This window comes from Schistocerca gregaria, chromosome 1 (genome assembly GCF_023897955.1).
Source record: "Schistocerca gregaria isolate iqSchGreg1 chromosome 1, iqSchGreg1.2, whole genome shotgun sequence".
Taxonomy (NCBI): Eukaryota; Metazoa; Arthropoda; class Insecta; order Orthoptera; family Acrididae; genus Schistocerca; species Schistocerca gregaria.
In genome coordinates, this window is record NC_064920.1 from 1,197,775,516 (window position 1) to 1,197,799,230 (window position 23,715).

Sequence of the window (23,715 nt, forward strand, 5' to 3'; positions counted from 1 at the left end):
CATTGGCAGTGGGTCTGTCTTCGCTATAGGAACGAAGGAGTCCCAGCTGACTTGCTCACGCTACTGGCTGCAGGAAGCGGTGCGAGCCTGTGACGTACGGCCTCGGGGCTCTGCTGGATTGAGAGGCGCACCTGGCCGCCGGCCACGGCTCTGACCTTCCCGCGGACACGGCCGTTGGCCCAGTCCGGCCGCGCCAAATGGTGGAGGGGGCCGCCCGCCGCGGTGGTGGGGGTAGGCCGAGGTGCGCGCGCACCCGCACTAGAGCAGCAGCGGCGAGCGCGAGCGGTGCAGAAGGCCGGCAGACTCCCAGCGGCGCGTATCGACACGTGGGCCAACAATGACCGACAGCAATCAGCGTGCGGGCCAGATGGACCCACTCGAGCAGATACCCAAGGAGGAGACCATCCGGCTGCGCAAGCGGCACGTGGGGTGAGCACCAGCGGCAGCCAGGCTGCCCGTACTGTACCGTACATTATAATGTCTAATCTCGGCACACGAGCAATCTAACATTCACACAAATATAATCGGGCAAGATAATGTGCCATCACTATCCTCTGTAAATAGTGCTGCGCACCTGCAAACTGTCGTGGAACAACCGGAAGCTACTGTCATGAACATTTACTTGAAGATGGTGGCATTTGGTCGTTCCTCGATGTTGTTTTTTAAATTATGTGTAATCACCACATCTAATAATAACAGCCTACTACTAAAACGCATCCACCATACTGCACATATTACGGTTGTGTTAAAACGCGACTGAAGCAAAAAATGTGTGTTGTGCATACAGTAGGTAAGAAGTCGCAGTCTTTATCCGCTTCCATACCCATACATAAATGTAAGCATATTGTATAGCTTAACCTTTGTGCTAACGTGCTTGGAGTGCAATACAATAACACGAGTTCGTCCACTTTGGTAAAAAAAAGGTCCTACACACAAACATCTTTCTTCAAAATTTTGACATCAGCGGCGTCTTCTTTAGGTTGCAGTTTTTGATAGTACTACATCACCTCCAGCCGCTATGAGCTTCTCGCATCTACGTCAGATGCATTTATGTCAGTTTTCAGCAAAATTGCAGCAGCTGCATTTGTTAGTTAGATCCCATTTTCACGGATTTCATCTTCAGTCAAATAAGTTTGTTGTTTAATATGTTACCATCTTTTGCGAAGTCACATTTACAAGCTAGAAAATTCAAATTTTACTACATGACATCTTAGGACTATAAATGGTTGTATTTATTTGGCAAGAGACTGATGAGAATCATGAAAAACATAAATTTGGATAGCGACTGGAACCGATGTCCTAGGACCTAGTGACTTACCACTGGCTTAGTCACCTCTCTTGCAATGCCCGTCAGCGAATTCCGATATTATACACTACTGGCCATTAAAATTGCTACGGTCCGCAGCTCGTGGTCTCGCGGTAGCGTTCTCGCTTCCCGAGCAAAGGGTCCCGGGTTCCATTCCCGGCGGGGTCAGGGATTTTCTCTGCCTCGTGATGACTGGGTGTTGCGTGCTGTCCTTAGGTAAGTTAGGTTTAAGTAGTTCTAAGTTCTAGGGGACTGATGACCGTAGATGTTAAGTCCCATAGTGCTCAGAGCCAAAATTGCTACACCAAGAAGAAATGCAGAAGATAAACGGGTATTCATTGTACAAATATATTATATTGTAACTGACACGTGATTACATTTTCAGGCAATTTAGGTGCATAGATCCTGAGAAATCAGTACCCAGAACAACCACCTCTGGCCGTAATAACGGCCTTGATACGCCTGGGCATTGAGTCAAACAGAGCTTGGATGGCCCTTACAGGTACAGCTGCCCATGCACCTTCAACACGATACCACAGTTCATCGTGAGTAGTGACTGGCGTATTGTGACGAGGCAGTTGTTCGGCCACCATTGACCAGACGTTTTCAGTCGGTGAGAGGTTTGGAGAATGTGCTGGCCAGGGCAGCAGTCAGACATTTTCTGTATCCAGCAAGGCCCGTACAGGACCTGCAACGAGCGGTCGTGCGTTATCGTGCTGAAATGTAGGGCTTCGCAGGGATCGAATGAAGGGTAGAGCCACGGGTCCTAACACATCACAAATGTAACGTCTGCTGTTCAAAGTGCCGCCAATGCGAACAAGAGGTGACCGAGACGTGCAACCAATGGCAGCCTATACCATCACGCCGGGTGATACGCCAGTATGGCGACGACGAATACACGCTTCCAGTGAGCGTTTACCGCGATGTCGCCAAACGCGGATGTCACCATCAAGATGCTGTAAACAGAACCTGAATTCATCCGGAAAAATGACGTTTCGCCATTCGTGCACCCAGGTTCGTGGTTGAGTACACAATGGCTGTGATGCAGCGTCAAGGGTAACTGCAGCTGTGGTCTCCGAGCTGATAGTCCATGCTACTGCAAACGTCGTATAACTGTTCGTGCAGATGATTGTTGTCATGCAAACGTCCCCATCTGTTGACACTCTGTGGCTGCACGATCCGTTACAGCCATGTGGATAAGATGCAGCCTGTCATCTCGACTGCTAGTGATACGAGGCCGTTGGGATCCAGCACGGCGTTCCGTATTACCCTACTGAACCCACCGATTCCATATTCTGCTAACAGTCATTGGGTCTCGACCAACGCGAGCAGCAATGTCGCGATACGATAAACCGCAATTGCGATAGGCTACAATCCGACCTTTATCAAAGTCGGAAACGTGATGGTACGCATTTCTCCTCCTTACACGCGGCATCACAACAACGTTTCACCAGGCAACGGCGGTCAACTGCTGTTTGTGTAGGACAAATCGGTTGGAAACTTTCCTCACGTCAGCACGTTGTAGGTGTCGCCACCTTGCGCCAACCTCGTGTGAATGCTCTGAAAAGCTAATCATTTGCTTATCACAGCATCTTCTTCCTGCCGGTTAAATTTCGCGTCTGTAGCACGTGATCTTCGTGGTGTGGCATTTTTAATGGCCAGTAGTGTAGTTGTGAGGAGCCACCAACACACACTTGCTGTGAACTAGTGCGCGGGCATTGTCGCTGATTGATTATCTGGTTCGTATCTGCTTCTTCGCTGTTCTCTGCGTAACTGCACCAGCCGACAGCGTGTTTCTGGGAGACGTTATCCCCAAATCGATGGAAGGTCTCACAATTGTTGCTGCAATAGTAATGTTTAATATCCAAGCAGGTTTAGCTTTAATTTTTTTGTTAAAGGCATTTTCAGTGGATTAATATACAGGCTACACGAATCTGGAAGCTAAATATTAATTATTAGTATTTCAGCAAGGAAAGGGCGTTTAGATTGAAACCAGTATGTATACTCCAGCTGTGGAAAGCGGCAACAGTAACAAGCTTGATATCCCATTCCATCTTAAAGCTCACGTTTGACACCATCTGGTGGACCCCAGCTCACTTAGCGCTGTTCGTGAACACTTGCGCCAAATCTTGTATGAAAGCTGGACAGAGAGTAGGTCCTGTTTCTCGAGCAGCGCATTCAGTTGCTTTCCTTTCTTGTGAAATGTCGTGTATGCGAGACACCTGCTGAAAGTTGGGAGCTTCACCTGGCACGAACGTTCGCTGTCCACGACACTGCCGTTACTCCAACAACGGCGGGTTCCCTGAACAGTCAGGCAGTACCTTGTGCGGCTGTTTCAGGCCAGCACAGAAGCTGCGGCACGACACTTTGATCAACTGTTTGGGTGTAGTGCCTTGTGCGAACTGTGAAGGAAAAAATATTCTCCCAAAACTACACCTAAATGGGTTTTCAGTATCATCAGCAGTCTAAGTTAAAGCTAACATGATATCACTTCCGCTTTCCAGTGTCGATTCATTCGTTTCTGGACCAGGTTATCTGACCTCAAACCGGTAAAATCTGCCTGTCTCATTTACCTTGTAACATCATCAGGGGAAACTATCAAGATAGCGCACTAGAATCTCTTCTCATCTTATTCGAAGAAAAACAGCGAGACTCGAGGTGAATGACTGAATCGTTCAGCACGACGTCAGCAAGGTTGTTTATTTATTTAGCATATTGCAAAAACTACAGAAAAATGTGACAAATGTAAAATAATTGGACAAGTGTGAATAGAACTCGCGCTCCAAGGGTTCTGTACAAACTTCATTATGGATGCCTATATACGAGGCGTGTTTTTTAAGTAAGTACCGTTTTGAAATTAAAAGACGACGTACTAAGATATCTCAATAATTTTATTTTTATATCAAAGCCTGTACATTAATCTACGCACTGGCGCCATTACAGTCTGATTCTTCCTTCTTTACGTTGTGTACTGAGAGTTTAAGATGCCTTCGATAATCGTGAGTCCCACCGACTGTGAAGTATGGGCTGTTACAAGATTTCTTAGTGCTAAAAGCCATCGATATTCATCGTGAGACCTGTGCAGTTTACGGAGAAAACATTATGAGTGATGGAATGGTAAGAAAGTGGGTGAGAGCAATTAAAGATGGCCGCACAAAAGTTCATGATGAACAACCGAGTGGGCGTCCTTCGGTCGTTAATGAAAGTTTGGTGCAGGAAGTGGACAATAAGGTGAGAGAAAACAGACGCTTTGCGATTTTCTCCTTGCGGGATGACTTTCCTAATGTTTCTCGTTGTCTTTTGTAAGGCATTGTGACCGAGCACTTAAATTACCGAAAACTGTTCGCACGTTGGGTACCGAAAACATTGACGGATGTGCACAAAACCAAAGATTTAGACAGTTCATTGAGTTTCCTTGAGCGGTACCACAACGACGGTGATAATTTCTTAAGCCAAATTGTTACGGGCGATGAAACATGGGTCGCCTAGGTCACACCAGAATCAAAGCAACAGTCCATGTAAGTTGAACAAGGGCATCGTTTTGCTGCAAGACAATGCCCGTCCGCATGTGGCGAATCAGACCAAAGATCTCATCACATCTTTTCGATGGCAAACTCTAGATCATCCTCCGTACAGGTCCGATCTTGTGCCCAGTGACTACCATCTGTTCCTGCACTTGAAGAAACACCTGGGCGGTCAGCGTCTTCAAGACGATGACGAAGTCAAAACAGTGGTGATGCAGTGGTTAACAAGTCAGGCTGCAGACGCCTGTGAGGAGGGTATTCGAAGACTCGTATAACGTTGTGACAAGTGCCTCAATATTGACGGAAATTATGTAGAAACGTAGATTAAGGTATAGGCTTTCATGTAAAAATAAAATGATTGAGATTCTTAGCACGACTTTTTTTCATTTCAAAGCGGTACTTACTTAAAAAAACACGCCTCGTAGATAGTTCATCAACAGGTTTTGATGAGTGTGTTTGCGATATCAAAAATGTGATATAAATGGCAGTATCTTTTGATTTTACTGGCTTAGAAGCTTAATTTTTTTGCACCGCCAAGGGACCTTTGACATTAGTTTTTGACATAAATTTCAACTTCATACTTCTACCCGTTCCTGACAAAAAGGGTCTTAAGACGTGGACAGACAGACGGTCAACAACGCTTAAGAAAGGACACAAACATTTGAAAATGCTAACATACTAGTAGCCTACAAAACTATAACAAATGAACTTTTGGAGGTGTCATTAATTTCGCAGTCGCGAAGTGCAATGAGCTTAACTATGCACAGCCTTAGGAGAAGCCTTCAGCAACTCGTTCCAGTCTCCTTTACATCTTATTGTGCATTGAGGAATGGCGTGGTCCCCTGTTTGCACCATAGCGGCACAGTTTCAGGCCTGTGTGCGGGACACTTTGCATCTTGCGTGCCTGGCTCTGAGGCACCTCTACATGTTTGTGGGCAGCTGCGTGGTTGCATGCTGTCAGTCAGACGCTCCGCCCCTGTGCAGCAAACAGAGTACAATTAGGTCTCTAGTGTTCTTCCAAAAGGCAAGCAGCAGATTGGTGGGGACTGTCGTTACCCCACCCACCTAACGGACCGTGTACGCCACGGTATTATCAAGACGACGCAGTTTTCCTCCTTGTTACGTCTCTAGCCGCACAACAACATATCCGGCCATCGCACGTATTGCGGTCATCACGTGAGACTCACTTTATCTCGCGATAAGATTTCTGCTCTCAGTTCAAACTTCGTTCAGTGACCGGGCGTGTTTCGCAATTAACGAGTGGTTTATGAGGCAATTGATCGGCTTGTGACGCGTCCGGAGATATTAAACACTGATACGTTACATGGTCTTGACAAGCGCCAATTGGCTCAAGGCGATTTGCGAAGGCGTCCGTGGGAACATTTCAAGGATTACTCTGACGCACTCTGCGCACAAAGTATCGTCGCTTATGGGTGAGCGACCCGAAGACTGGCAGATGGGAATTCCCTCTCATCAGGAACACACTGAGCCACGCAACAAAGCAGGAATGGTAACCAGTTGGTCGACGGTACGGTACTGAAGTTAACTGGCGACCAATTGAAACAACGAAGTAACCAAGTCGTGTGTGGTCGCGACGAGGCTACTGCACTAACAGCGAAGCCCACAAGTTCTTAACCACCTCCATTCTATAGAGAACTGCGCTCAAATAAACAAACAGTAACGTTAACAGGGTTTTCAGGACGTCGGTTGCTGGTCGCAGTGTGAACATCCGTGCAGTTGGTCTTCCGTTTAACAGCAGACGACTGAGAGGAAGTTCACTGCAACACGTGTAACTCGTCGAAGCATTCACACCGTTAGCAGCAGCACCCCTGGTCGTTGCTGAAACAGAAGTAAAAGCTGGACCCAAATTAAACTTCCGCAATTTACACTAGTGTTCTAAATCTGCGTCGTGACCAACTGCATCTCTTAAGGACTATTTAAATAATACATATACTGACCGCGCCTACTCGTCGTCACCTGTTTGGTCCAAATTTATGGTATATTCAGGGTTTGGTCATAAATAAAGTTGACAGGAGAGACAGCTCCAGATGGACATGCGTTTAGAAAAAATAGCATTTTGCCGCTGGTCACACGAGGCATGAACCATTTATGTTAACGTAGTTCGCAAGCAGCGCAACGGAAAGAGCGCAGAACAGTAGACCTAACGTCGTGGGGCCGAGTCCCGAGCGGCAACTAATTTTAATTTTAAGTTTTTACTTTACTTACACTCAAAATCAACCAGAATAATACTCGATATGTTGTATTTATTAAAATTTTCATAAAAGGCATCAAAAGAGAATGCAAAGGAAAATTTTTGTACCGAGGGTACAGTAAACAGTGCACGAGTACCCGACAGAATACAGGAATGTCGTTATTACTTCATCAAAATCTAGGACATTTACAACACTTGTCCACAAAAATTGTTTGATAGATGAAGCCCATGCGCAGGAGAACAAATTTAACCTGTTAACTGACTCGTAGCGAGAAGAAATTAATCCACCATTAAGAAATGGTTCAAATGACTCTGAGCACTATGGGACTTAACATCTGATGTCATCAGTCCCCTAGAACGTAGAACTACTTAAATCTAACTAACCTAAGGACATCACATACATCCATGCCCGAAGCAGGGTTGGAACCTGCGACCGTAGCGATCGCGCGGTTCCAGAGTGAAGCACCTAGAACCGCTCGGTCACAGCGGCCGGCAATCCACAATTACCCGAACAGATTTTTCGAGAAAAAGAAGAGTTGCCATTGTGCTGTATTAAAGCGACCGCCTGTCTAAATGCACTCGCTTTGTCTATTTTTATCGACAGGTGAAGAGTTTGATCGAAAAGCTTCAAAACTGATCTTACCTCACAGAAATCACACCTCGAGAAGACAGCATCAAGATACATTCCACTGTCCATCACTAGCTAACCTCGCCAATATTTGCCGTGGTTTACTTCCAAACTATGCGTTGAGGGAGAACCTTTTATAAATGTAAACTAAGTCTGTCTTCCTATAGTATCTTTAAAATAACCATGTAATCTTAAAAATGCACGGTTTATAACTTGTGCATGAATCCGAGAAAAGTGCTCCTTTCCCTGTATTTACGATGAATTACTATCCAGCCAGGGTAATAACGCAAACATGGCAGCGTAAGGAATATAAGGACGTTCCTATTCTTCCGAGCGGCGAATGAAAGGAGTAATAGAATCTGTTCTATTACTCTATTGGCGACACATAATTTGAAATGGTAAAAATTGTAAAACATATGGAAGTAGGCACCAGAAGTGACCTAAACTGCAGTTACCACATAAAATTAGTTTTAGGGAAAGCAGATGTGATGTTGAGATTCACTGGAAAAGGTCTAAAAAATTAATTTATGCGTCAAAAAAATGGCCTACAAAACACCTGATCGACCTATTGTTCAAATGGCTCTGAGCACTATGCGACTTAACTTCTAAGGTCATCAGTTGCCTAGAACTTAGAACTACTTAAATCTAACTAACCTAAGGACATCACTCACATCTATGCCCGAGGCAGGATTCGAACCTGCGAGCGTAGCGGTCGCGCGGTTCCAGACTGTAGCGCCTTGATCCGCTCGGCCACCCCGGCCGGCGTTCTACCTATTCTTGAACACTTCTCGTCATACTGAGTCTTCTTCTTCTTCTTCTTTTAGTGTTCAACCCTGAGGTTGGTTTGCAGCAGAGCGCCATTTCTCCCTTCTGTGTGATTTCCTCTTAATTTCTACGTACGCGTTACATCCAACACCATTCATGATCTGCTGCATGTATAATATCCTTGGTCGCCCCGGCCGATTCCTTTCCTCAATGGCTCCTTCTACTATTGCTCTAATAACGTTGTTGTGTCTTAGGATGTGCCCTACAAGTTTGTCTCTTCTTGTCTGAATGTGCCTCCACAGAGAACTGGTTTCCTGTACTCATGTAAGCACCTCTTCATTTGTTACTTTGTCTCTCTCCAGCTAATCATCAGGGCCTCGAGCCGCCTTCTTTCTTCTCTTCCCATTGTCCAAGTTTCGCATTCGTATAGGGCCACACTCCAAACGAAAGCTTTCGTGATACGTTTCCTTATTTTCAGAGTGATGTCCGGCTGATGTGTAAGTTCCTCCTCAGATTAAATGTCGTTTTGGCCTGTTGTATTCTGCTCACAATTTGTTTCCGGTTTCTGCCATACTTTGTGATATTGCATCCCAGTAGGTAAGTTCCTCTATCACTTGCAGCTCCTTTCTTCCAATTCTCGTTCTCAGAGGTTCATATTCTGCTTCTTTAATGCATACCAACACTTTAGTCTTTTTCTTGTTTATTCTCATTCCATACCGATTGCATAGAATCCTTTCCATTGTTCTGAGAACTTCCTTTAGATCTCATTTTGCCCCCTTGACTATAGCAATATCATCTGCATAACGTAGCACGTCTATCTACTGCCCATTAATTTTGATCCTCACCTCAGTAGTTTCTCGAACTTGGTCTATAGCTTCCTGGATGTAGGCGTTGGATATAATAGGAGAGAGCACATCCTTGTCTAACCGCTTTTCTGATATTTGCTTCTTGTTACTGGTGACTGTTCCTAGTCACTGCCACCTCATTCTTATAGAAACTGAGTATCACACGGCTGTCTTTGTACTTCATTCCACTTTTCCTCAGCACTCTGAACATCTGTTTCCAGATAACGTTATCAAATGCCTCTTCCAAGTCTGAAAACTAGTATAAATTGGGTTATTTTTCTGTAATTGCTTTTCGATAAGGAGTCTGAGTGCTAGAATCGCTTGTCTTTTTCCCAGTCCCCTTCTGAAACCAATCTGATCTTCACTCAGCATATCCTCCACCTTGTCTTCATTTCTCTTCAGAATTATTTTCATGAGAATTTTTGATGCATGTGATATTAGGCTTAAAGTTTGGCACTGTTCACATTCTGTAGCTGCTGCCTTCACTGGTACAGGAACAATGACGCATTTCTGGAAATGTGTCGGTATCTCTCCTGTGTTAAAGGTAGACATAATAAGTTTAAGTAGCATCATTTTCATGCTGTCACTATGAGACTATGTAGGGTTAATAGAGAAGACAGAGAAGATCCAGCGAAGAGCAGCGCATTCCGTCACAGGTGCTTCTGGTAAACCGCGGTAGCTTTGTGGAGTAATTCATCATAATGCAGTAGCAGACACAAGTGATGCACTGTGGATTCTGGAGAGGTTTATTATTAATCTTTCGATAGCGGCCCAAGACGAGTCAGGCGACATGTTATGTCCTCCCACGCAGCGCTTGCGAATGGAGAGGAAAGGGAAGCTAACTTTATAGAGGTGACAAACACCACCTCTGCCACGAAAAAGGAAGCTAACTTTATAGAGGTAACAGACAACCCCGCTGTCACGCACAGTAAGTGGGCTTGCGTTTTACCGTGTAATTTGGACGCTTTGTAGCGCCGTTCGACGACGATGCCAGACATTGCTTCGTATCCTCCATTATTTATGTCCTTATGTCGCCCTCTGCAGTCCCTCAAATTTTGTCGCTATATTTTTGTTCCACGCAAACTGTAACATAGGTTTCAATGCAATTTTTGGGAGAGATACGTGCCACAAAAGGCGCGACATGAAAAATGTTATTCATCGACAAAATGGAAACCATTTGCGATAAAGCACGGTAACTGTTACACAGACGAAGAGTCACAGCTCACGTCAGCACACAACACGGCAAGACCATATCAATTTATGCATTGAACAGGGATTCGGAACCTGAAACTCCCTACGACTTTACAAAAGTGGTATATACGACATGTTAGGAAACAGCAGGAAAAAATTAATTAAAATTGTCGCCTCTTTAGTAAGCGCTAATGTTGTCCGTTAAACAGGAAAACACGATTTTGGGGTGGAGTACGAGCAGGTAGTCGCCTTAGAGTTAGGCAGCCCACATTGCTGGCACGCTGGCCGAGTGGGCTGACATCCTTCCCCTAAAGCAACCGGATTCGGAGGCTGGGGAACTAATATGGCCAGAAACCCATTTCACACCTTTTCCTGTTTACCATCGCCTCTAGTTTTATGGCTACGCTGCCCGCCTGACGGCTCTACGATTGATTTTTGCTTTCTGGAGCATACAGTTCTCCACCAAGTGTATCTTCAAGGGGACGAAGAAGGACCTCACATACACTGGTGTAGAAAACTTAAGAACTAAAGTCGATGCTAAGTAACATAGCTCGATGAAACTTGGACCGTACGTAGAAAGAAGTGCTACAGTATATTAAGAAGGCAACTGATATAAATACGCAATGAGACAAGACACTTTAATTCAAACATATTAATTCCACTGAAATGACACCGAATTATGATGACCCCTTGAGGGGTTCTAAAAGGCGGGGCGTGGTTGTTAATAGGGTGTGTGATCACCAAGCACGGCTATGCACGCCCTGCAACGAGCTTCCAACTGGCCCAAGTTTGGTGAGGGGTTCCTGTGGCAGGGCCTTCTTCCGTTCGTCCACCAGTGCGGTTGACAACTGCTGCATAGGTGTCAGTGCATTTCGACGTTCCGCAATACTTCCCCCCCCCCCCCCCCCCCCCCCTCAACGGATTCTACGCGTGATTGATGAGAGTTAAGTTGGGGAAACGGGCAGCTCAGTCCATTTGCCAAATACCTCCGCGTTCCATGAGCTCCAGCTGCGCTGTTCCTATATATCTACGTCTACGTGGATAATCTGCAAATCACATCTAAGTGACCGGCAGAGGGTTCATCGAACCACCTTCACAATTTAGTTCGATGCAGTTGTGCGTTGTCATCCACAAAAATGAAGTCAGAGTCAAATTCACTCCTTAAAATACGCATTTGGGCAAGGAGTACAGCGTCACAATAACGTTGTTCAAAGAGTGAGAAGTCACTTCCTCCACGGAACATTGTCTCCTCACATCATACCATCTGGATCACCAAAACGATCACCTAAATCTACGTCTACATGTTCGAGAGTGCTGGACATACCTTAGCATGTTGAGAGCTGGAAACACGCAACACACCTAGAAACATTGTCGAATATGATCGTGTGGCTGGTCCAAGTGTTAACGGTGTGTGGAGGCATAATGGCCCATAGGTGTGGTGACCATCAAACCACTGATCACTGAACACGGAACACTCACTGGTCAACGTTATTGTCAGGCTGTACATTTTCACGTGCGTCTTTTCAGGGGTGCATCCGCCCCTGATTTCATTTTTAAAGGGGACAATGCGGGATCGTATGGGACAGCACAGTTGAGGGATGTGTCGAGGAGACGTCTTGGGGAACGCCCACAAGCACCAACGACCATCCGCAGTCGTCAACAACGCCAGTGGAGCAATGGAACGCTCTACCACAAGGAATCATTACCAGCCCTGTGGCTAGCTTGGGAGCAGATTGCAAAACATGAATTGCTTCCTCTGGTGATCACACAGCCTATTGAGAACCATGTCCCACCTTTTGTGATTTCCAGCGGACCATCATGAATCGTTGTGTAATTAATGGCTTTGAATAAAAGAGTCATTTCTGTTCGTCTCACTGTGTATTTCTTTCAATTACCTTCTGTCCTAAAATGGTTCAATTGCCTCTGAGCACTATGGGACTTAACATCTATGGTCATCAGTCCCCTAGAACTTAGAACTACTTAAACCTAACTTACCTAAGGACATCACACAACACCCAGTCATCACGAGGCAGAGAAAATCTCTGACCCCGCCGGGAATCGAAGCCGGGAACCCGGCTTCTGGCCTACAATGAAGCAGTTCTTTCTACGTATGCTCAAAGTTTCATCCAGCTATGACACACTGCAGTGGCACATCATGCAAAAGTTACATACATTCGTCCTGAAGTCTTATTCAGCAGTTTACAGCTCGCTGTCAACTAAGGGCGTTCGGATACACTCAACGAAATCTTGATTTAAGTGGTTTACAAAATACGAAACAACAAGGTTTGTCATAATTTTCTTGTGTTGCATTCAAATGGCATTACAAGTGGAATGAGCTGTTACGTTTGATTGCTGTATAGGAATATAAAAGCTGCATCCAGCTCCTTTCTTTTAGTGTAGCTGTTGCGTAAGAGAGAAATTATCAGTGCAGATGATAAGTCTAAGGTCTTTAGGGTACTTTGTCACTGTCACTGACGTACTTATTTGCGGCTTGTTGTTAAAAGCATTTCTGCTGTACATTATCGTCACGCCCTTTGGTGAGTGTGCGAATTATGTCCCGATAAACAACGGATTACATGCATTGATAAGCACATAAGAAGCGATAAGGGAGCAGCTTACGTTACGTAAAGACTGCACACGGAGACAGACTTATTAGCTCTTCAGAGTCCTTTGTCCGCCGAGTCGTTAGTTCTGCAAGTGGAGGTGACGGCGGCCTTGCGACCCTCAGCGTGGTCTAAGTCAACCTGGCTGTCCACTTTTATCTCACAGAGCCAGGAGAAACCTCGCTTCGCTATCAGCGCAGTTCAAATTGTGCTTTGTTCCCCTACTTGCAACCAGCAAAACAGCTCCTGCCTCCGGTTGAGGTGGCCCTCGGACTGTTTACGTAGCTCTGAGGAGAGACGGGAAACTTTCAAAACTCCTGTTAGCAGAAAGCCAGACTGAAGTGCCCGTCAGAGAAGATAAAGCTTACATGCACTTCGTGATTAAAAAATAAAATAAAAAAAGTGAAGCACCCACAAGTCGGTCGGACGTCAGTGTAACTTCGTATATCTACATCTACATATAAATACATACTCCGCAATCCACCATACTGTGCGTGGCGTAGGGTACCTCGTACCACAACTAGCATCTTCTCTCCCTGTTCTACTTCCAAACAGAACGAGGGAAAAATGACTGCCTATATGCCTCCGTACGAGCCCTAAACTCTCTTATCTTATCTTTGTGGTCTTTCCGCGAAATGTAAGTTGGCGGCAGTAAAATTGTACTGCAGTCAGCCTCAGATGCCGGTTCTCTAAATTTCCTTAGTAGTCATTCACGAAAAGAACGCCTCCTTTCCTCTAGAGACTCCCACCCGAGTTCCGGAAGCATTTCCGTAACACTCGCGTGATGATCAAACCTACCAGTAACAAATCCAGCAGCCCGCCTCTGAATTGCTTCTATGTCCTCCCTCAATCCGACCTGATAGAGATCCCAAACGCTCGAGCAGTACTCAAGAATAGGTCGTATTAGTGTTTTATAAGCGGTCTCCTTTACAGATGAAACATCTTCCCAAAATTCTACCAATGAACAGAAGACGACTATCCGCCTTCCCCACAACTGCCAGTACATGCTTGTCCCTATTCATATCGTTCTGCAATGTTACGCCCAAATATTTAATCGACGTGACTGTGTCTAGCGCTACACTACTAATGGAGTATTCAAACATTACGGGATTCGTTTTCCTATTCATCTGCATTGATTTACATTTATCTATATTTAGAGTTAGCTGCCATTCTTTACACCAGTCACAAATCCTGTCCAAGTCATCTCGTATTCTCCTACAGTCACTCAACGACGACACCTTCCCGTACACCACAGCATCATCAGCAAACAGCTGCACATTGCTATCCAGCTTATCCAAAATACCATTTACGTAGATAGAAAACAACAGCGGACCTACCATACTTCCCTGGGGCACTCCAGATGATACCCTCACCTCCGATAAATACTCACCGTCGAGGACAACGTACTGGGAGTTATACGTAAAACCATCGGCGGGTATGTGAGTGACAGGAGTTGCAGTTCTCTGTGACACGTAGAATGACGAGCAGAGGCATTAGTATTGTTCGTGTTTAGTGTTGTTACCACGACTCGTAGGGTACACAGGTCGATCAGAAACGGTCTGAAAAGCTTGTAGGGGTGTTGCGTGGGAGGTTGTGCTGAGAAATAATTGATAACAAATTCGATACGTTGCAACATTTCCGGGTTATTTAGCACTGAATTTAGCCAATCAAGTCACGCGGGCGTAAATTCAAGCACCTGTACGCGCTAAAATGCGGTGATGCATAGACATCACCTGGGTCCGTAATTTTCCACTTGTTGAAATCGTAATTAACAGTTAAAAATTTGCCTTTTTCGGAAGTGATAAATGTAAGCTAGATGATCAAAAGCAGCGTTCACAAAATTCTGCAACAGTAACAGTTTCGCAATTTTGAACGGTTATAGAGGCAACATAGCGCAGTATTGAGTCCACGCAACTTCGAGCTGGTACAATACATCGGGCAAAAGGAGAAATCCCATGGCTTTTGTCGCTACCCACACTCCTCCCCCCCCCCCCCCCCTCTCCCAATGCTCCTTCCAGCGCAACGGTATCTGTTCCTCGATGCCGTGGCAGATTTTCCACCAACCTACCCCATCTTCAAGTATGCGTCTTCTACGGTTCTAGGCGCTTCAGTATGGAACCGCGTGACCGCCACGGTCGCAGGTTCGAATCCTGCATCGGGCACGGATATGTGTGACGTCCTTAGGCTAGTTGGGTTTAAGTAGTTCTAAGTTCTAGGGGACTGATGACCTCAGAAGTTAAGTCCCATAGTGCTCAGAGACATTTGAACCATTTTTTCCTTGTATTCGCACATTCTTCTTAGTACTTCTTTGTTTCATACTTTACCTAAATACTACATTTTTAAAATTCTGCGATAGCACCACGTTTCAAATGAAATTACTATGAAATCGAGACCATTAGCTGTTTACAGGCGTTGATAAATATCAACGGGGACAGTCGAAAATATGTGTCCCGACCGGGACTCAAACCCGGGATCTCCTGCTTATATAGCAGGCGCTCTTTTTTTCACTCAGAAATACAAATTTACATCATCAGAGTGGTCAACAACAGTCATAAAAACATTTATTCACCAGACACAAAAGAGAACACAATACATATTCAGAGCTTCATTGCACAAACTTTTTCTGTTGCTTCTGTAGTCTCCACTGGTGTCTTCTGTAAATGGACACAAGGCAGAGGTCTTCTGAGCTGCAGTTTTTGAGGGCTGTGTCAGCTGTGTAGGTAGTTCTACCAGCTGACCATCAGTGTCTTTTATCATTCGACTGAGTCATCGAGGGCACAGAGGATAGTACGACTGCAGTTATCTCTGGCACGCCCCCCCCCCCCCCTCCCCGTGAGCTCTACACTTCCAACTCACTGTCCACACACTACACTTGTAGTGCCCTTGACCACTATACTCATTACTCGCGGCAGTCAGTCTACCGATTCACGTAAAACTGGCTGGTTCAAATGGCTCTGAGCACTATGGGACTTAACATCTGTGGTCATCAGTCCCCCAGAACCTAAGGACATCACACACATCCATGCCCGAGGCAGTATTCGAACCTGCGACCGTAGGGGTCACGCGGTTCCAGACTGAAGCGCCTAGAACCTCACGGCCACACCGGCCGGCATTTCCGTAAGAGTTTGAGCAATGTGAGTGTATCCGCACTAAAGAAGATCATTGGTCGGTAAGACTTATCTATCTGAAGATGCTATCTGTTCTTTCGGACATGTCCAAAAGGACATGTACCATCTTCATACATTCATATACATTTCAAATGCTCCCAGTTCAGTTTCCTGCGGTCCATGGTCGTCTTCAATGCAACTCTGTATCCTAGACGTAGCGTTCCGACGTCTACCTTATTTCCCATATTATTATGTGACACCAGTGAGCGCTTTCCTTGAAGAAAGTTCTCTTAGCATTTGCCATTCTATTCCTATTATTTGCTTCCCTTCAGCCATTCTTTATGATTGTGAGGAGGTTCTGAGCACTACAGGACTGAACTTCTAAGGTCATCAGTCCCCTAGAACTTAGGACTACTTAAACCTAACTAACCTAAGGACATTACACACAGCCGTGCCCGAGGCAGGATTCGAACCTACGAGCGTAGCGGTCGCGCGGTTCCAGACTGTAGTGCCTAGAACCGCTCGGCCACCACGGCCGGCCTTTATGATTGTGCTTCTTTAGCTTTACTTCTGCCGCTATTGTTGATGTTAAGCGTGTCCTGTGCTATTGTTGTCCACCTTTGCCTTTCATCTGTTCATCCGTAATTCATACTTGTGTCAAGCGTGGTGGCCATTCCTTTCATCAGGTCAGAGTCTTGTTTACATCTAACAGATGGACGTCATCAGCATTCACAGCTATTGCGCTTGCTCTTTTATCCGTCTGCTGATCTTTCAGGGAGCTAAGAATAGACCGGGTGCTCGCCTTTGCTTGCGGAATCGTCCGAGACCTGCAGCTGACTTTGAACTAAATAACTGTAACTCATATAGACGGAGAGATCTACAGTTGCTCGATTACACTATCGGTGGTAAATCAATGGAAACGGTAAAAATTGTAAAATACGTAGTAGCAACCGTAAAATTCGTAGCAGCATGACCACTTAACACTAGTTGTTGAGAAAGCAGGTGCCGGACTGAGATTCATTGGCGCAATCTTAGAGAAATGTAAGGGACTCGTAAAAGAAGCGCCTTATAAAACAGCCGTTCACTTGGATATTGCTCATCACGCTGGACAACCAGAACAGGTTGGATTAACAGAAAGGACAGAGAAGAGTCAACAAAGAACGACGCGTTTAATTAAGGCACGGGTCTCCAAACGTTTTAGTCTGCGGGTCACATTGACTCCTCCACGAAGTCATAAGGGCCGAGATCTACCTAGTGGGATTTAAGAACCCTAGCACTCCATGATCACCGTAATGTAAGGCTAAAGAAAAAATGAAATCGCAAAAATCTAAGGTTGTGGGAATAGCTAGCACTGAAACGAACTACGATTTTTGTTTAATTACACAAATTTGATTGGTGGACGTACCTGACCCAATTTCTGGCATATTTTATTCTGACGAATTTCACCGACAAAAAGTATGCCACTGCACACTCATTACGAAAGCGTCCTGCCAAGTTAATGAAATCTCAAAATCATTGTTAGCAACTCTATTACTGCAAGACGTGACAGAGGTAGAGTATTTCAAGGCATTGTTATTTCAAGCAGCGCAACAAGTTTAATTTTGTAGCCTTGTAGCGAGTGGCAGAGCTAGAGCATATATTTGACAGTTCTGTTGCGTGATTTTGTCTATGTTGCGAGTGTCTCACGAGTTTTTTAGTGTTTTATGCGCTATACTAGTAGGTCTGGGACAATTCAAAGTTTGAATTCGAAGAGACAAGGAAAATCTGAAAATCGAAATACGTAAAGAAAGTGAAACCTTGCTTAAGAAGCATCTTCCAAATGATTGAGTACTAAGGCTTGTCGCCGAAGTGGCGTCCATTTGAAAGACTTGCACCAGACTCGTGAGTAGAATAACATGCAAAGATTTTTTAGTTGAAATGTTTTCGCCAAACTGGTTTGTTAACTGTTTTTTTTTTTTCACTGTCGCACAGAGAATGATCTGTCTGTTTATTGTGGATAGCCACAAGTTTAACCATGACCTTCCGCTTTGTAAAGATAGAGCTCCGACAACGTCGCGGTGTATTGGTCACGATACGCCTCGAAACTCAATTGTTGGCAGTATAGGTACCACCTCAAATACCTGGCGTGCCGGATACCGGGGATGTCCGGCCAGCTAACGCGGGCCGGTTTGCCTCCCACACATGTTTCGCGAAATGAGCTCGGGGAAACCAGAGGAATCGGAGCTTATACGGCGGCTCACCAACAATCATTCTTCCCAGACGTTATTCGTGAACGGGACAGGGATAGGGGGAATGAACTGGTACCGGAAGAACCCTCCGCCACACACTGTAAGGTGGCTTCTGACGTATGCACGTACACTCGTCTAAACGTTGTAGGCCCGCTGAAGCGATCCAGCGACGGCGAAAACGTGTCAAACGTCTCCGCCCTCTCCTTGTGTGTGAGCGCGATGTGCAGCGCTTGGCAGTCGTGGCTCATCAATCATCACGATCACTGCATGACTGGGGAGCGTTCCCTGCCCGTCGGCGCGCACTCGTGCAGCCGTCCACTTCCGCATGACGTCATCAGCGCACCTTCCGCATGACGTCATCAGCGCACCTTCCGCGCCGCGTCTTTGTCTCTAATAAGCCCGTTTCACACGAGGCGACTTTCTGGTCAGAAGCGACTGCTCTAAGTGCGCGCACCTTTCATGCCTGCGTGTAAAAGGACGCGAGTGTGTCTGTGACGTCAGTGAACGTCAAAGATAGTGCCAAATAAGGAGAACTATATTTCCGAGTAAACGCCATACTCCACATGCTCAGAAACCGCCGTCGCGCCTGCGAACCTCAGAAGTTAACGTATTCTGGCCGAGCCCACGCCTGTAATAGAAAATGATTTTAAGCTTTCGCATCTTATCTTTAGTGTGTTGTTTGCTTTCTTTTCGTAATACACTGAAAACGTTGCACGACGTCCTGGTATTTTTCCCTGATAGCGTTTTCCTACAAGAGAGACAAATTGTCTGAAGAGATGAAGTATTTGAAGAGAAAGAGCCTACACTGTGCATAAATAACAACGTAAGCAGATGAAAGTGTTCTAAGAAAAATTATTTCAGTGTGAAAAAGTCAGAATTATTTGACGAGAAAAATAATTACACTACTGGCCATTAAAATTGCTACACCACGAAGATGACGACCCACAGACGAGAAATTTAACCGACAGGAAGAAGATGCTGTCATATGCAAATGAGTTGCTTTTCAGAGCATTCACACAAGGTTAGCGCCGGTGGCGACACCTACAACCTGCTGACATGAGTTTCCAACCGAGTTCTCATACACAAACAGCAGTTGACCGGCGTTGCCTGGTGAAACGTTGTTGTGATGCCTCGTGTAATGAGGAGAAATGCGTACCATCACGTTTCCGACATTGATAAAGGTCGGATTGCAGCCTATCGCGATTGCGGTTTATCGTATCGCGACATTGCTGCTCGCGTTGGTCGAGATCCAATGACTGTTAGCAGAATATGGAATCGGTGGGTTCAGGAGGGTAATTCGGAACACCATGCTGGGTTCCAACGGCCTCGTATCACTAGCAGTCGAGATGACAGGTATGGCTGTAACGGATGCGATGGTGTACTCAACGACGAACCTGGGCACACGAACGGCAAAACGTCATTTTTTGGATGAATCCAGGTTCTGTTTACAGCATCATAATGGTCGCATCCGCGTTTGGCGCCCATCGCGATGAACGCACATTGGAAGCGTGTATTCGTCATTGCCATATTGGCGTATCACCCGGCGTGATGGTATGGGGTGCCATTCGTTACCTCTTGTTCGCATTGACGGCACTTTGAACAGTGGACGTTACATTTCAGATGTGTTACGACCTGTGGCTCTACCCTTCATTCGATCCCTGCGAAACCCTACATTTCAGCAGGATAATGCACGACCGCACGTTGCATGTTCTGTACGGGCCTTTGTGGATACAGAAAATGTTCAACTGCTGCCCTGGCCAGCACATTCTCCAGATCCCTCACCAATTGAAAACGTCTGGTCAATGATGGCCGAGCAACTGGCTCGTCACAATACGCCAGTCACTACTCTTGAGGAACTGTGGTATCGTGTTGAAGCTGCACGGGCAGCTGTACCTGTACACGCCATCCGAGCTCTGTCTGACTCAATGCCCAGGCGTATCAAGGCCGTTATTACGGCGAGAGGTGGTTGATCTGGGTACTGATTTCTTAGGATCTATTCATCCAAATTGCGTGAAAATGTAATCACATGTGAGTCCTAGCATAATATATTTGTCCAATGAATACTCGGTTATCATCTGCATTTCTTCTTGGTGTAGCAATTCTAATGGCCAGTAGTGTATTTACAAATGCCGAGTATGCCGTTATGGTATTTGTGTATGGGTTATGTACTGGAAACGCTACAGCTGGTTGTAGATAATACGGCAGACGATTTCCTAACTGCAGAGAACCAGGTTCAAGACTGTTTACTCGTGTTTTCACTAACCTACGCGAGACTTATGCAGTGCTCAACAACCGTGACTCATCTGAACGTGCACAGGAACAAATGGGTGTGAAGTTGAAAGCTTTATTCAGTTGCTGGGATGTAGCCCTTCAACAAGAACATGCAGCAGAAGAATGTGCCGGACGGTATGTAGGCACGGATTCCACCATTATTATTTATAGCTGATCCAATAGCTTCCAGAAGGCAATAATTTTTCCTGTTGCTGTACAGGCGGAAGCAAGTATTTCAACTGGACGTCAATTCATGATCCTGCGTGCCCCTAATCTATTCAACCGGGAATGCGTATCTACAATTTAATACGGAATCCAGGCGACTCCTCACGCCACTGAAACTTCCTGGCAGATTAAACTGTGTGCCGGATCGATACTCGAACTCGGGACCTTTGCCTTTCGCGGGAAAGTTCTGTGAGGACGGGGCGTGCGTCATGCTTGGGTAGCTCAGATGGTAGAGCACTTGCCTGCGAAAGGCAATGGTCCCGAGTTCGAGTCTCGGTCCGGCACACAGTTGTAATCTGTCGGGAAGTTCCATATCGGCGCACACTCCGCTGCAGATTGAAAATTTCATTCTCCTCGCGTCACTGATCTGTGAAGGTTTGATTAATGGCAGACTGAAAACTTCCGCTGTCCGACAGGGATTACATCCCACGACCTCTCGGTTTCCAGTCACGAGCTTTGTCGCTAGACCACCAGAAGGAGATGACAGACGATTGGAATTTTGTCATTCGCTAACTGCAAGATGCCGAGTAACCCCTTTAATACTGTTTACTGGTGAATTCACTGTCTGTCGCAACGGTATCAAAGCTCTCGCAACTCACATCGCTGGTTCGAAGAAACCCACATGGCTTTGTTGAGATACATTTTAACAGTTAGTTCATTGGACCTGTTGTGCTACCGCATCGTCGTACAGAGTTCAGTTATCTAAATTTAACTTGAAAACGATCTTCCAGCAGTACTGGAAGAGGTTCCTTTGGCTAGAAGGATGGATAAGTTCTTCCCCCACGATGGGGTCCCTGCACAGTCTAGTCTTCAGGTCACACATCATCTAAATCAAACACGTTTGTTGGCTACCGAGGTCCTCAGGCCTTACTCTTTCCATTTTTTGCCAGTGGGACATGGTTTAAAGGCGAAGTTCCCAGAGAAACAGTAAATACAAAGAAGAATTGATAGTTCGAATTATGAATAGTGATAATCCATGAGACCTTTACTTGGTATTTTCAAGACAATTTGAAAGTGTTTTGGAGTCGGAGGTGGAATTTAAGAAAATGAACTCTGATTTTAAAATCGTTTGCCTTTGCTTAACACTTACTGTGAATTTTTGGTTGAGTTACAATATGACGGCTCTATCTCTGCAACCAATAGAAGCCGCATACGAAATTTTGTATTCGAATTAGTCTATACTGCCAGTAGATATCGTGAATAATAGCACTCCTACCACATCACCCATAGCTACGCCAGACGCTGCTATGATTCTGATGCTGTATACCCCTTAGTAATGAGTTACTGAATTCTGTTAACTAAGGAATTTGGGATATGCCGTATGCACAATTTTGTTCAAAGGTGAAGGCGCTGAAATAAACAGACAGGGCATCAGGCTGAGCTCTGCATTTCATGAATGAAGAGACCAATCTTGATTTCACACGAATGGTGCTTCCGGAAACGCTGATTCACGCAAAGGATTCCCCAGAAAAATCATCGCCTTACGCTGAATGACTTAAGGAAACCATGGAAATCGGTGTGGTCAGAGATGTATTTGAACCCTGGTACTCCCAAAACCAGTCCAGTGCCACTCTCTGCCTTGTGTGAAGACTAGCAGGTGCTTCTCATTGCAGAGGAGTAGAGAGTTGCGGAGTTCACGAAAGGAAGAAACGTGGCGTTCTTTGAGTGAAGTGTTAACGAGTCCCAACTAGAGTAAGTCGTGCCGTTCTTATATTGTGTTTGGGACTAACAATTTAGAACGACTCCATAGAGTCAGTTGTAGCTAAAATAAACAGCAGGCTACGAGTCATTGTTAGGATACTGGGGCACTGCAGTTGGTATACAAAAGAAATCGCACAGGAAACAATGGACTGCTGCTCAGGTGTAAGGGGTCCATATCAGGAGCTTATACAAAGAGTGAATTAAGGGGCAACAACGACATGAGCCGCATTCGGGCTCTGAAATAAATCCAGAGACGACAGGTGGAAACTTGTTCCGGACCGGGTCTCGAACCCGGATTTCCCGCTTAACGCGGTCGATCGCCTTGACCGCCTCGGCTATCCTGGCACGCTTCCCAGCTGACCCAAATTCCCGTCTTGTCGTACGCAAGCAGCGTCCCTGCCCATTCTCCTCCTGCTGCCGTCTCACCCTGAATACCGCAGGAGTTCGGACGTAATGTGCGTCCACACTGAAATAATTGCATATACATGTGATTGGTACCTCTTCTGTTGAACGTCTCTGACAGAACAGACATTCCGCGTGTAGGAAAAGAATCCACTACTGTACAGCTACACTGCTGATGACAAACAGCTGGAGACAGCGTCTGCCGTAAAATATCGAGGCGTAACTATCGAGAGCGACCTTAAGTGGAATGAGCATATAAAACAGATAGTGGGAAAAGCAGACACAAGACTCAGATTTATCGGAAGAATCTTAAGGAAATGCAACTCACCCACGAAAGAAGTGGCTTCTAAGGCACTTGTTCGCCCGATTCTTTAGTATTGTTCATCTATCTGAGATCCGTATCAGGCAGGACTGATAGAGGAGATAGAGAAGATCTAAAGAAGAGCGGCGCGTTTCGTCACAGGATCGTTTATTTGGCGAGAGAGCGTTACGGAGATGCTAAACAAACTCCACTGGCAGTCGTTACAAGAGAGACGTTGTGCATCACGGAGAGATTTACTATTGAAATTTCGGGACAGCACTTCTCAGAAGGAGTCAGACAACATATTTCTTTCCCCCACATACATCTCGCGTCTTGACCACGAGGAGAAAATTCGAGAAATTAGAGCCAATACACCGACAATCATTCTTCCCACGCACCATTCGCG

General features: G+C 45.7%; 1 protein-coding gene across 1 annotated transcript in view; it reads left to right on the top strand.

The window, feature by feature from the left end:
- Positions 1–249: 249 nt before the first annotated feature.
- The window catches only part of LOC126284717 (5-phosphohydroxy-L-lysine phospho-lyase-like), a 115,007-nt gene continuing 91,541 nt past the window's right edge, over positions 250–23,715 (top strand). Inside the window, exon 1 of the mRNA XM_049983854.1 lies at positions 250–429. Coding sequence (XP_049839811.1) covers positions 338–429 — 92 coding nt within the window. The 5' untranslated portion in view covers positions 250–337. The remainder of the gene's footprint in view (positions 430–23,715) is intronic.